A 14,294-nucleotide genomic window follows, 5' to 3' on the forward strand; every position below is an offset into this window, starting at 1 on the left:
TACCGCCCAGAAACACCAAAGATGCAGGCGCCCGAGACAGCGGAGGAGCCCGCAACTTCCTCAGATGGTGTGAGGCAGTCCGAGACCAGTATGACTTTGGCAATGGGGTGGAGATGTGGCTGCAATGTATGCAGAGTGGGGGAGTCCCCTGGAGGCTGATTGCTGCAAGAGACTGTGAGTGCCCGAGAGACGGCTGGCAGCGTCCGCAGAGCAGGGAATGCCCGGATTGATATTTTCGGGCGGCAGTCAAGGAAGGGGAACCCTAAAGGCTCTTTATCATGCACGCAGAGTGGTACAACAAAGAGCCGGCAGTGAGACGGAGGAAAAAGTAGAAGAGGTGACGACCCTTGGCAAAGACTTAAAATCAAGGGTGCGGGATCTCACGACGAAAGTGTGTAGGCTGGAAAAAACTGCCACGGATGCGGAAGGGAGAGCTAGTTGGAGTAACATCAGGATTTTTGGCCTGCCGGAAGGGACAGAAGGCAGAGACCCCTCCACATATGTGGAGAAAATGCTGCTCCAGGATATCGGTCCCGGGAACATGACGCAGGGATTCACGGTTGAGAGGGCCTATAGATGATTGGCGCAGCAACCTCCCTCGTGTGCACCACCAAGACCTGTCATAGCGAAGATCCTGAACCTTAAAGACGGGGGGGGGGGAGAAGGAGGAGAGATACGCGGGCATCAGCTGCACTGGTGATCTACCCTGGCTTCAGCATACAAGTCCAGAGGACGAGGAGTCAATTTAGTCGCACGAAAGACAGGATACGTCAACAGGGCCTATAATCTGGCTAAGTTGAAGGTCCTACATAATGGGAAAGCCCTGTTCTTCGATACCCCAGATAAGGCAAACCTCTAGATGGACTCTACCAAAATGGTGCCTATGATGGAGAAAAGAAATTATAGAAGCTAGGAAGCTGTGACTGGAACCGAAGGGGGTGCAGCTGGATATGCATGTACATTGTGCATATGTTCGGATCCAGATTTGTTTGTTTGTTTTTGGACTCTGAGCCCGTATCGGAGGGACGATTCACTGGATTTTCTACTTTAACAGACAAACATGATGCTGACTGGTGGGTCCCCCAGGGTCCTTTTTTTTGTGTGTAACTATAGATACCCCCAGGTGGTATCGACCTGTCAAGACCTACTGTAGTTGGTGGGGTCACTAAGTTATTTTTTTGTGTGGAATGTTCAGGTTACAATACAGCTTGTTAAGGTATCATTGGAGGTGGGGGGTATTCTGCAGAGGTTCAGTGGAGGGCACGAAGGGAGGCTTCTCAAGGGTGTTAACTTGTAGAGGTGGGCTGGGTTTCCAGGGAAAGGGGGATGTCGGAGAGGGAGCAAGGGGGATGGGGGAAGACACATGGAAGAATTGTTGAGTGGCCTCTTGGAATCCGAGGGCCCTGAACAGCTATTTCAAGCACAATAGGATTGCCACATATTGCATAGGAAGGTGGGAATTGCACCTCACAACAGAGAGAGGCCGTTGGTGGGGGTGGGTGGGGTTTGGAATCAACCTTTTCCTCCTATGCCACATCAGGGGTCCTTATTTGGGTGGCACCCTCAGTACCTTTCTGATGGCGGAAGTCCGAACAGATAGCCAAGGGCGGATGGTCCTGGAAGACGGTTATGTGGGCAATAGAGAGGTACAACTCATCAACATTAACCATGATGCATCCTTCTATCCCTATATACTAGATTGGCTCTTTTTCGAGTTCTCATGTGAATCTCATGTGAATCTGGGAGACTTTAACTGAACATTGTATCCCACAAGGATAGATCGGATGATGGATATGTAAAGCCGGCTCCTCCTGCTAGAACTTTTGGGAGGCTGTTGGTGGAGTTGATAGACATTTGGATATGGCTGCATGGTAACGATGTGGAATTCTCATTTTACTCGAGCCTACATGAGACTGATGCGTGCAATGACTATTTACTAGCATTGATAGGGTTGGAGAATTTGTGGACACCACATATGAGATTGGAACGCTTTCACACCACTCTGTCCTGTTTGCCAACTGGATTGTGAATTTAGGTCCTTCACCAGTGCCGACATGGAAACTCCTTGCAGAGACCCTTCAACATGGATCTTTCCGGGACTACATGGCAGAACACATAGGAGTACTTTTGTATTAATAGTCGGAGTGTGGGGAATGGGGCATTCCTGTGGGATGCATTCAAGGTCGTGATGCAGGGAGTAGCACTGGCCAAGGTGGGAGGAGTACAGGAGTTGATAAGGGATTTATCAAACATAGAAGCGAGGTTTACGCAAATTAGAAAAAACATAGCCCCTGAAAGCCACAATTGAGTGCAACCTTCTCTCCACAGTAATGCACAGAAAGCTTGGAACGATTAGGTAAATACAATTTTGGGAGGTTACACAGCAAAGGTGATAAACCCGGTAGAATGCAAGCAAGGCTATGCAGCAAGGAGAAAGCCTGGATCGGGGTAGATGAATGTGGCATGTTTTCAGAGATTCTATCAAGATCTATACAGGTGGGAAGGGGTAGATAACCTGCAGGAGGTAGAGGCGACTTTGTCCCAGATAGATTAGCCCACATTGTAGCAGGCAGAGGCTTTGGGAGCACCACTTACATTGGAGGAACTGCAGGTGGTGATTTGTGCATTACCGATGGGAAAAACACTGGGAGGAGATGGCCTACCGGCCAAGTTCTATAACAGATTTAAAACTTTGAAGACTCATGCAGGGAGGTTACCACCAAGTATGTGGGAATCCATAATTGTCCCGATACTGAAACCAGGCAAGCCGATGGGAAATTGCATGTCATATTGGCCTATATCTAGGATCAATCAGGATTGTAAGATTCTCACAGCCGTCCTTGCAGAGAGGCTTAAAGTAGTGATTGGAAAACTGATACATCCAACCTAGGCAGTCTACGTCCCTGGTATGACTACTTCCGGGGCAGTGAAAGATGGGATGTGACTATGGAAAGACTGTTGTGCTGTAATATTGCTGAATAATGGCATTTGATTTGGTGCCGTGGGATTGGCTCTATGCCATCTTGCAGCGGTTTGGGGTGGGGGACGGGTTCCTTAGATGGGTCAAAATACTATATACACAGCGCCTATGGCCAGAGTTCGAACAGGCAAACGCATATCAGAATCATGGAGGTTACAGAAGGGCACAAAACTGGGATGCCCGTTATCCCCCATGCTCTTTGTAGTGGCATTGGAGCCCCTGGTAGTGTTTTTGCAGACTGAATGGCTGGCAAATAATATAATCCAGGACCCCCTGCTCATTCTGCAGTTGGGGGAAGAGGATTTGGGCCAGGCCCAAGAAATTGCTAAATGCAGGTGAACCGTATTCCCCGAACATACTACTGGCTGCATTCTATGGGGAGGGTAAGGGCGTCTCATCTACATACCAAAGCATTTGTAACAGCTATGTTTATATTCTAGACATTTCAAGAAAAAAGTTTGATCCTGGATTTCTTTTCAGTTCATTTGTTTCTTCTCTTTTTTGCTCAGATCTGAATCCCCACCTGTCCCGGCAGTCAAAAACAAATTAAACCAACTACAGCAAAGACATTTACATGGCTCAAATCCACCAGTACAGAGTGAAAATCGTTGCAAGGATCGACCTATCCGTGCGGAGTTGAAGCAGAATGAACCGTCTCCAGGAAAAAGTGAATCTGAATTTGAAAGACCACCTTCTTCTCATCATTTTATACCTTTTGTGCGGACAAAAGAAGTATATTACCTTGATCCTGAAGCACCAATGTCAAGACCTTCAACACATGATCCACAATACAAACGAATTAATGGTATTAACACATTTTATGATTTAATTTTAATGCAACTTTAGTTTAGTGATGACAGGCTCCTCCTAAATTCAGTGCAACTGAGGATCTTAAACCCTAGTTACACTTTTATATATTTAATTTTCAGAACTGCTCCCACCGTTTAATTCTTGGACGCCCCATCTAATCATTTTCCCCTGTTGAATGCCACTTGATGAGTCTGTGTCGCTGACCTTTTTCTATCATGTTGTGGTGCATAATGTTTAGTTTTACATTTCAAGAACATTTGTGAATATCTCCTACTCTTAGTGTAAATAATCTCACTTGATTTTAAAGAGGAGCAATCATTAACTCAATGAGCATGACTTCCCCATCCAACGGACCCTGTTCCACCACTATTAAATTGCCTTAATTCCTCATAAGCACTCCATTCTATTTTCTTTTTTGCAGATCCCTAAATGATATCTTTTTCATAGGAGACAGTGGGCTTGTTTTCCTCAACCATAGCCAGAGCCATAAAAACCTGACTCTCCAGAGAAATCAAAAGAAAACATGTGCATCCTCTGTATACAAAAAAATCAATGCATTTAGTACAGTTTTTCCATGTTTAAATACAACGTTGTACTTCAAGGGTAGACCTCCAGCGCTGTAACTACCACTAATACTAGATCCCAGTAGAATTCTTTAGTGGGACTGCATGTAAGTGTGTTTAACAAATATGTACCCCCATTAAAATAATACGCTTGAGCTCTTTATTATATACTTGAGCTCTTTATTGTATACATATTTAAAATCCGAGCCATACTAGGGAGGCAGCATCATTTAAAAACCCCTACCCAACAATACTGTGTTTTACCACACAGGTATTTCCACTGAAATTACTCTTATTCAGACAGCTTTTTTTTAAAAAATGATTTGGTTGATCTAAATGAATCTTTGCCAAAATGTACAAATAAAACCTAGAGGACAACTATATTGACAAAGAAATACATCAAATGACATCCCATGTATAAATAGATCAATATGTTGAGCATTCTTAAAGTTATGATATCACACTACTAAGTATAAGTTCATTATTACTACCCTCTACTATTTCATATAGAAAAATTAACTATCTTAAATTTAACAGCAAAAATAACTGTCTGCCTTCCATCATTCTATTCTAAAAATTGTCATTTGGTGGTCAGTAAAATTATATACAAGTTTAAAAAAATGCATGGTCCTCATGTTTATTGTTGCAGGGCAAGTGGTGATCAAATGTCTTAGCGTCTCCATTTCACATCCTTAGCTGCATAATCTACAAGTGTTTGGCACCCTGGCCGTCCCCATTCTGGGTCCCAGGACTTCAAAGAGTGGAAAATTGATTGACTCTAAATCTAATGTACGTCGTTATGAAGTGACCTGATGGGGATCTAGACACATACCTTGGTAATGTTGCCGTTCGTCCCCAAAATATACTATATTCGTGATACAATTTGTAAGATTCAATCTTTTGTGCCGTTTTAATCCATTCCATTTATATCATGTGTTCTTTACTTTTTGAGGATTATGGACTAGCTCTTGAATATCCAAGCCCAGATTGGACAGGATATCATCATTGGATTCTGCAAAGGTGGTTACCTATGGGATGTTTTTAGCTTTTACCATAGTTATTAACTCCGCCAAAAGAGACTCAACTAGAGGATTCACAATTCTTTAATACAGGCTTAGTTTATTTTCACCAGAACAAGCTTTCAAGTGAAATTAATCCAACCTCATGGTGTATCAAAAACATAGGAAGGCTAGAGGCAAGTGAAAGAACAGTTTTCCAGATAAAACCTTCTAACCTGTTGTGGCAGAAGACACATATGTTACCATAGGCTTTCACTTGGCCCATTCTGTGTAGCCATGTATAATCATCTTTAAACGTTGCAACCACTACAGGCCTGGAAGATTCTGCTACAGCCTAGCAACCCGACATCACACTTCACTGGTCTGCTTCTCTTTACATTACCTTATTTTAGTATACAGTTGCTGTTATGGTGTTTTCCATAGAAGTGATAGTTGAGCTTGCTAAACCCTATGTTACAAAAGGGTACAAAACCGGAAGTCTAACTGCTGCCCTGAAACAATCTGTGTTAAGGAGCCGTTACCACTATGCAAACCTTCCCGGTAACACTCACCTAGATTTCAGCCCATGTGTTTTCATATTATTGGTCTCTGTATATAGGTTATGTAAGTTTCCTCTCCAGTGTAATTTGCAGAGAGTCCATGTGAACTCTCACCTGTCATTTGTGCCTAATAAGAATATCTTTGTTTATCTCTCAGCCTGGCTGAGGGTGTCTCATTATTTTGTTTGGCTCTCATGCCAAACATTTGTTCTCCACACTATTCAGGATTTCTGCCATGTTATCCATTTTTTCTAACCCATAAATAGCACTAGGTACAATCTTACTAGAGTTGTTCTATAGTAGCATTAGAAGCTTTAAGATGCCCACGGTTGCTTCCACTGTTAGTTTTTAGCCCATAGTTTTCCTTTTGCTGTTTCACTTTATCGTATAAAGGTCGATGCTCGCTCTGTAGCTATGTAGTTTCTATAGTCCCACATGTCTATGGGATGCCAGTAGGAGGGCATGAGCAGAACTGCAACTCATTGTCTTTGTATCACTTTTCTCATAGATTGGTGAGGTTTCCTTTCCCACAGACTTTTTCTTTAATTGCACTTTCCCTTCTATTCCACAGCTGTCAAGATAGATGTACATATAGATTTTTCGTTCGCATTGTATTCTGAGATTGCATATCACAATGGGCTCATTTTATAAGGAACCTTCCTGCAGTACGATTTTCACAGCAGTCGTGTATCTAAGCTTGGGTGAGAATATCAGTTTTTCATGGTAAAATCAGCCAGTGCCTTTATTTCGACAACTCTCTGCCTGACTTAGAGGAATCTAGCCTGTTCATTAATTAATCTGCATATGTCTACTCTTTGCCAACTTCTAAATAGGACATTCTGATTCACTTATAGGCATGCACAAATGCAGACCATTTTTTATGGTATCAACAAACAATTTTAAGCAAAGTGATTTCTTTTGTCTAGGTGGGGACCATCAACCTCGGCAGATTTTTAGCTCTGATCATATGCGAGACCCTTTGCTAAATCCCAACGTTGTGAAAAATAAAGACCGACAACAAGCAATCCTGAAAGGGTTGTCTGAACTCAGACAGGTACTGTATGATCGTGTTCTATTGGTGTTTTAACAGCCAAGCTTTTTATTAAACTGTTTTCATGACTTAAATATGAGCTTCTTTATATCGAGCCCTGGATCGGGATGTGTCCCAATGTATGCGAGTATGATGAATGCATGTGGAAGTTATGAATGAAGATTATATGGAGGGATGTGTTTGGTTCACTCAGCTGAAATTTGTGAAATGCAACTGCTAACAATTCTTTGTGTATAAAGATTGTATTTGTACAATAAATATGATGCGACTATGATTTAAATAATAGTCAGCTGTCCTCTCTGGTCTAGTTGGCCCACCTCCTTCTTACCTTACTGTTTAATTGCCTGGAGGGCCATAGACGTTAATCAGGCTTCCCTTATATTTTTTCTCCATAGATAGGTTTGTGACATACTCCTTACTTTGTTTGGAATCTATACACATGCTTAATACCATTTTATGTTAATGTTAAAGGATATTTGTACCGCGCACTATCACCACCGGAGTGGTCCTCTGGCGCTCTGGTGAAGATTTGTTTTTTGTAAAGGTATAGGGAATAGTTCCCTTAGCAATTTGCTAATACTGCATTATGCAATTAGCCACTTGTGATGCTTTACCTTCTTCCAAGCCACACTGGAGGTCCCCCATAGATGGCCATCGCACAAAGAAATACACCCAGGGACTCCGTCTGCTCTTGATCATGCTTCTTAGTATTCCAGTTATCCCAAAAGCAATGTTTTTACAGGAACATCATTCTGCCCTCCCTACATTTCCCAAGATGACTTATTTTGATAAATTAACAGTACTCCCGTTTATATAGTTGGCTTGGCTTAATGATCATTAAAGGTTCTGATTTCAAGATTAATTGCTTGGTGCTCTACTAAACAATAAGAACATCTGAATGTGCTAGGTTTCGATTCCTTCACTAGTATTTTACGTGCTTTCATCATTACCACTAATCCTTCAGCTGGATATTCCAAAGACTTCTCTAATGAAATGGGCGGATGCACAGACTTGATCTGAAAATGTCCAAATAGAACGCCCCGAGGACGCAATGGAGCAAAGCTAACTTGACTGTCATGGTAACAAAAGCACCACTGACACCAAAAAAAATTGCATTCTGTATATTTCCTGAAGCTGTTCCGACTCCCTTACATTAATGCTCAACGCAGACAATTTTCTTTTTTTTTTCTTTTTTAAATAATTTTTATTATTTGATAACAAACACGTCAACCATGGTAACTTTTTAGGACATACATAATCAATATCAAAACATCACATTATACATTGTTGCTTCCCGTCCTCCCCCTCCTTCCCCACAAACTCGAGCCATCACAGCCTCATCTACATGAGCATTTTCGGGAATCTGTGTTTGTTGACTCATCGGAGTCCTCTGTATCATGATTGACCTCGTGGGGGCTTGCCATTGAGGTCACCAGCTGCCTCCAGGCTATCGGGGGGGGGGGCCTGCTTCCTCCTCCCCCCCTTCTTGGTGACAGCTTCAAACCATACCACAGTTTCTGCCTCCGCCCATCTGAAAAGGTCCACCCACCATATCTTCATTCTGGGTCTGTGGGCCGCTTTCCAGCACATTGCGCTTCTGTGTTTAGCCAAAATATAGGCCAGGTCTTTCATTTTACTGATATGCTTCGAATGACGTGGCCTGGGGAAATTCCCGAGCATGCAAGCCCAAGCAGATCCTACGTCCAGTACCACTCCCCCACCAGCCATTTTAATCTTTATTTCCTCCCAGAATCTGTGCACCTCAGGGCAGGCCCAGAACATGTGTAGTAGTCCTGCCTCCTCCTCGCCGCACCTGGGGCATTTTTGTACAGCCGAGCCTCCAAACCTAGCTATTCTACTGGGAGTCGGGTAAGCTCTATGAACGACATACAGCTGAATCTGCTGGAGTCTCGCATTCCGGGACACCTTTTTATGGTAACTTTGGGCTCTATTCCACTGTCCCTCTGTCATGGGTTCCCCCACCTCCTCCTGCCAGTCATGCCTCAATTGGAGCAGCTCCTTCCCCGCCTTCGCCCTCAGGAGCTCATATATCCTAGTTATTTTGTGCCCGCACTCCGCGTTTCTAGGGAGGCATCGGGTTCTTCCTCTAGCACAGTCTCAGGCCACCTCTCTCACCTTTTTCATGAGCCTGGTATAAGTAATTGGCCTCTATGCACCCCTGTCTCATCCTGCAGCTTCTGGATTCCCAACGCCTCCCCTTCCTACCATATGTCTCCAAGGGTGGCCAATCCCACTGGTTCCCAGTACCTACGAACCGCTTCAAACAATTGGGAGTCTGCTGGGAAAGCGGATCTGGGTTACCCACCGTTCTCCATGTCCTGCGCCATACTTCCCAGCCCAGCTTCAATAATCTCCCCATCTTCGCCATTTTAGTTTTGTGCAGCCATACTGTCTCCCTCAAAAAGTAAGGAACCGATTCACCTTGCAAAAGCCTAGCTTCTGCCGAGTCTTCTGCAGACAACCACCTAGCCACATACAACAACTGTCCTGCCATGTATCACGTGTTCTGTAGTTTCCACAGGGCCACCCTATTTCTGGAGTTGCCCCATATGAAGCCCCTGCACATGCCATGAAGTTTCACAAAAAAGCATTTGGGGATTAACTACAGAACATTCACAAAAAAGTGCAAGAGTCTGGGCAAGACCACCATTTTGAGTAGGGCTGCTCTCCCCATCATGGCTAGGGGGTAATTTAGACCAGAACACCATGCTATTCTTAACTCCCTCCATCGCCTTCTCTGTGTTATGTTTGTGCTCTGTCTCTATATTGTGGTAAACATTTACGCCCAGATACCTAAATGTTACGGTCTGCCAGGGTATCTGCAAGACGGGCAGCCTCTCCAATGGGGTGCTCTTGTACCTTCCCAGGGGGAACAAACTGGACTTCCCAGGGTTCACCAATATGCCCAAGAGGGTGGCGTAACGACCCATCACCTCCAACACATATTGCAGGTTCTCCTCTGGGTAAGTACAGAAGCACATCATCTGCATACAATGATATCAGGTGTGTGCCCCCTGTCGTGCGGATCCCCACCTCCCCGTATTGTTGCCGCAGGCATATTGCCAGCGGCTCTAATGCCAGGATGTATAGCATTGGTGACCAGGGGCATCTCTGTCTGGTCCCCCTGCTAAATTGCCATTTATCTGAGATTGTGGTTCCGGTTTTGACTCTCGCCGTCGGGGTACTATATAGCATCTGGACCCATCTAATATATCCTGGTCCCATCCCGTATCCTTTCAGAGTCGCTTTCAACCACGGCCACCGCACTGAATCAAAAGCTTTCACCGCGTCCAACGACATGATAGCCAGCTCGCTCGAGTCTACCTCAGTTTGGTCAATAATATGGTGTAGCCTCCTGTGGTTATCTGTAATATTTCTACCGGGGACATAGCCCGTTTGGTCTGGGTAAATCAATTTACCAATTACCCTCTTCAACCTATTGGCTAGCACTGCCGTGAGTATCTTGCTATCCTGATTGAGCATAGACAAGGGCCTGTAGGATCCGCATTCCGCGTCTGGTTTGCCTGGTTTCAGGAGCGGAATGATCACCGCCTCACGGAGGGACGCCGGCAGTTCCCCCCGCTCATATGCTTCATTAAACATGGTCAGCAGCGGCTGGAGTAGCTCCTGCCTGTACGTTTTATAAAACTCGCTGGGTAACCCATCCGCCCCAGGCGCTTTACATGTGGGCAGGTGTTGGATCACCGCCTCCAGTTCGTCCACAGTGATGGGGGTGTCCAGGTCCGCTCGCTCTAGGTCATCCAAGGTGGGCAGCCCTATGTCTTCTATCGTATCTAGTATATCTTGACTCATGTCCTCTCCTGTGTCCTCGTATAATCGTCTGTAATACTTGAGGAACACCTCATTTACCCCTTCCTGGGTATTATGGATTTGACCCTCCGCGTCCCTGATCTCTCTGATCACCGAGCGGGGGGGTCTCATTCTTGTATAACCAAGCCAATAACCTACCCGGCTTAACCCCCCCAGCATGCAGCCTCTCCGTGTATTTCTTCTAGTTCAGTTTGCATAATCTGTCCCATAGTTCACTACAAGCTGGCTGTAAGTCCTTTATTTGAACCCTGTTCGCACGAGTGGTCCCCTCATTTCGTATCGGGTCCTCTAGCTCTCTTTCTGTCTTTTGCAGATCCCGCTCAATACCCCCTTGGAGTCCTTTGGATTTAGATATTGCTACTCCCCGCACAACCACTGTGAATGCCTCCCATACTGTTCCCACCGAACTTACACTGCCCGTTTTCATTTCGAAGTATTCCTCGATGGCCTCCCTCAGATCCTCTCGGAAGCCTGCATTCTGTAGAGCCTCAGTCCTGAGCCGCCACATAGGGATCCGTGCCCTGGGGGGTTGATGTCGCCTCTCTGACCAAAGGCGAATGGTCGGAGAGTACCCGGGCCTTGTATTCCGCCCCACCATTTCTCCCACTATCTCAGCAGATGCGAACACGTAATCTAGCCTTGTGTGCAGGTCGTGTGGCGCTGCATAGTGCAAGTATTGCCTATCTGTTGGGTGTAGCCTTCTCCACACATCCTCTAGGCCGAGGTCCATCAACAGTGTCCTCAGCGCTTTAGCTGCTGGCGCCGGCTTTTCTAATTTGTCATCTGATCCATCTATCCTGGGGTTCAGAGTGCAATTAAGGTCCCCTCGCCACACCATCGCGCCACCCGCCAGGGGGCTAATTCTACTATATAAAGACCTAATATATACCGCTGTATCATGGTTAGGGGCATACAAATTTATGATATTCACTTCTCTGTTCTCCAGGAGTCCCGCCACCACCACCATTCTGCCTTCCGGGTCTATTGTTGAGTTAAGCAGCTGAAATGGTACATGCGGTGCCACCCATGTAATCACCCGTCTTGCATATGCCGAATATGTGGCCCCCATGCCGTACCCCTCCATTTCCTCCTGATCACCTCCAACTTCTCCTTGGTGAGGTGTGTTTCTTATAGCAGAGCTATGTCAATCCGCATCCTCTTTAGGTACATCATCACCTTGTTACGTTTTAGATAGCTATTAAGGCCCTGCACATTCCAGGTCACAATTCTGAGATTACCCGATGCCATTGATTTGTCCGTCATTTCCCTGTAGGCTCATACACAAACTAAAACGAAAACTCCCCAAAACTATATACACCACAAACTTCCCCGCCTCCCCACCCAACAGCACACTCCCCAACCGTTCCCCAGCTCCATCCCTGGATCTCAGGCACCCACACATCTAGCCCTGCCTAGCAAGTCTATACTCGGGGCTCAGCAGGGTAAAGTTGCCCTAATGGCTACTTAACTACCAATTCTTGGGGGTAGGTTGCTACCATCCCATTGCTCCTACAACCACGCATGATGTTAATGCTATTCAGTTCCAGCATGCAGTTGATACTCTATATTCCAGTCCAGCCAGAGCACAAGGTCCAAGGGCTGCAAGTTCACTCAAATCTCCCGTGTTCCCAAACAAGTCCACCTACCCACTTATCCCCTTAATGTCCATGGCACCGACTCCTCACTTGTCACGCTCGAGGCGATCTCAGTCAGCCTCCTGTTCCGGGCAGCCCTGCAGGCCCAGCCACGACGACGCCGCCGCCGCCGCCTCCTCCGGAGTGTCGAAAAAAAGCGCCTTGCTCTTATGCAGCACCTTTAGCCTCGCCGGGTACTGAAGTATATATTTGATGCCCGCAGCACGTAGCCTCCTTGACGGCCACGTAACTATACCTTTGCCTCTGCACCAGCATTGTATAATCCGGGTACGCCGTGATATTGGTGGATGCTCTCTCAATTGTCCCGCCCTTACGGAAATATTCCAGGATCATCTCCCTGTCTTTGTAATTCAGGATCCTTGCGATTATTGGCCTCGGCGGAGCTTCAGGTCGTGGCCTCCTCAAGGCCAGATGGGCCCGCTCAACAGTAAACCCCTGTGAGTTTTTCTGCTCCTATCCCCTGGAGGATCATGTTCTCTACATAGTCCGTGGGATCATGGCCTTCCTCCCCCTTGGGCAGGCCGACGACATGTATGTTGTTCCTCCTCGCTCTTCCTTCCGCCGCCTCCACTCGATTTTCAAGGTTGGCGATCTGCTGTTTTAGCACATGGACCTCCTATGCATTGCTCGTGCTGACCTCCGTGTTGACTTTCACTGCGCATTCCAGGCCACTTGTACTCTCCGCCAACGCACGGACATCTTGACACAGCAGGGTAACTTCGATTCCCACAGCGTCAGTTTTATTTTCCTGGGCCGTCCGCAAGTCCGCCATTGCTGTGCCCCATTTGGTGCTCAAATCCGTTATGGCCGCCAGGACCTGACGGTTATCTCCTTCTGCGGCGCCATCAGCTGAGGCCACACCCGTGCTTTGCGCCGCTGTCGTGGGGTTCCGCTGCGTTTTCGTAAAGACCTCCATTGTGGATTGTTTGGATTTGGCTCTGTCCTTTCACATACATCTGTGATTCCCTATCGTACCTGGTCTCCACACTGCGATGCTGATGTGTCGTGCAACACAGACACTTTGTGAATTGTTTTTTTCTTTGCTGTTCGCCAAGCTTTTTGTGATGATGCCTCCAAATACTTTGGATTTTATACCTTGCAAAGATTGCCATAAACAAAATTTCAGTTTTGAAATTACACTAATGATTATTGCATTAGTTAGCCCCCTTGTGACATTGTGAACTGAAGTCTGTATCCATGGCTTCAGACTCGGGCATACAGACTATGGGGAAGAGATAATTTAAGGCAGTGATCTCTACTCCAAAACATTTCTCATAAACTGATTTTAGGAAAGAGTGTAGGAGTCCATGCACATCATTCACGATGAGAAGCTGACCATGGTTCTTCAATCTACTCCCTTTTTCTACCTTCTACACTTCAGCCGAGTTGGAGGCATTCAGCTTACCATGATGGCCATCATTCAGCAGATTGACAGGCACCCTGTGCTGTGGCTCCCACTTCTCCTTTGCTAGGGAATGTTGTGAAGCCTAGAGACCGACACAAACTCTGATGCTCTATGCAAGGCCATACTCGCCCCAGTTTTAGACTTCTGCTCTTAAACTAACAAAGAAAACAAAAAAAACTGTTATACTGTGTTTTCATATGCCTGATGGGCATGACTTGGGTGAACTTTAGATCTCTAGGAATGGGGAACGTTCAGCTCATTTACCAGGATTTTCTGTGTTACTTATGCGACAAAGAACAATCTTCAAAGTTCAGATCATGTCTAATCATGTAGTGTGATCCATTGTAAAACAATTTAGTGCAGTTTGTGGAACTACAAATCCCATACTTTCTACCATTAGTCACAGTGGCCATCTTTTGA

General features: G+C 45.7%; 1 protein-coding gene across 1 annotated transcript in view; it reads left to right on the forward strand.

The window, feature by feature from the left end:
• CCDC66 (coiled-coil domain containing 66) overlaps nt 1-14,294 on the forward strand; it is a 561,787-nt gene that overhangs the window by 480,386 nt on the left and 67,107 nt on the right. The window contains exons 17-18 of the mRNA XM_069643663.1: nt 3,490-3,785; nt 6,838-6,965. Coding sequence (XP_069499764.1) covers nt 3,490-3,785; nt 6,838-6,965 — 424 coding nt within the window. The remainder of the gene's footprint in view (nt 1-3,489; nt 3,786-6,837; nt 6,966-14,294) is intronic.

Source organism: Ambystoma mexicanum, chromosome 2p (genome assembly GCF_040938575.1).
Source record: "Ambystoma mexicanum isolate Mex_15411 chromosome 2p, UKY_AmexF1_1, whole genome shotgun sequence".
Lineage (NCBI taxonomy): Eukaryota > Metazoa > Chordata > Amphibia > Caudata > Ambystomatidae > Ambystoma > Ambystoma mexicanum.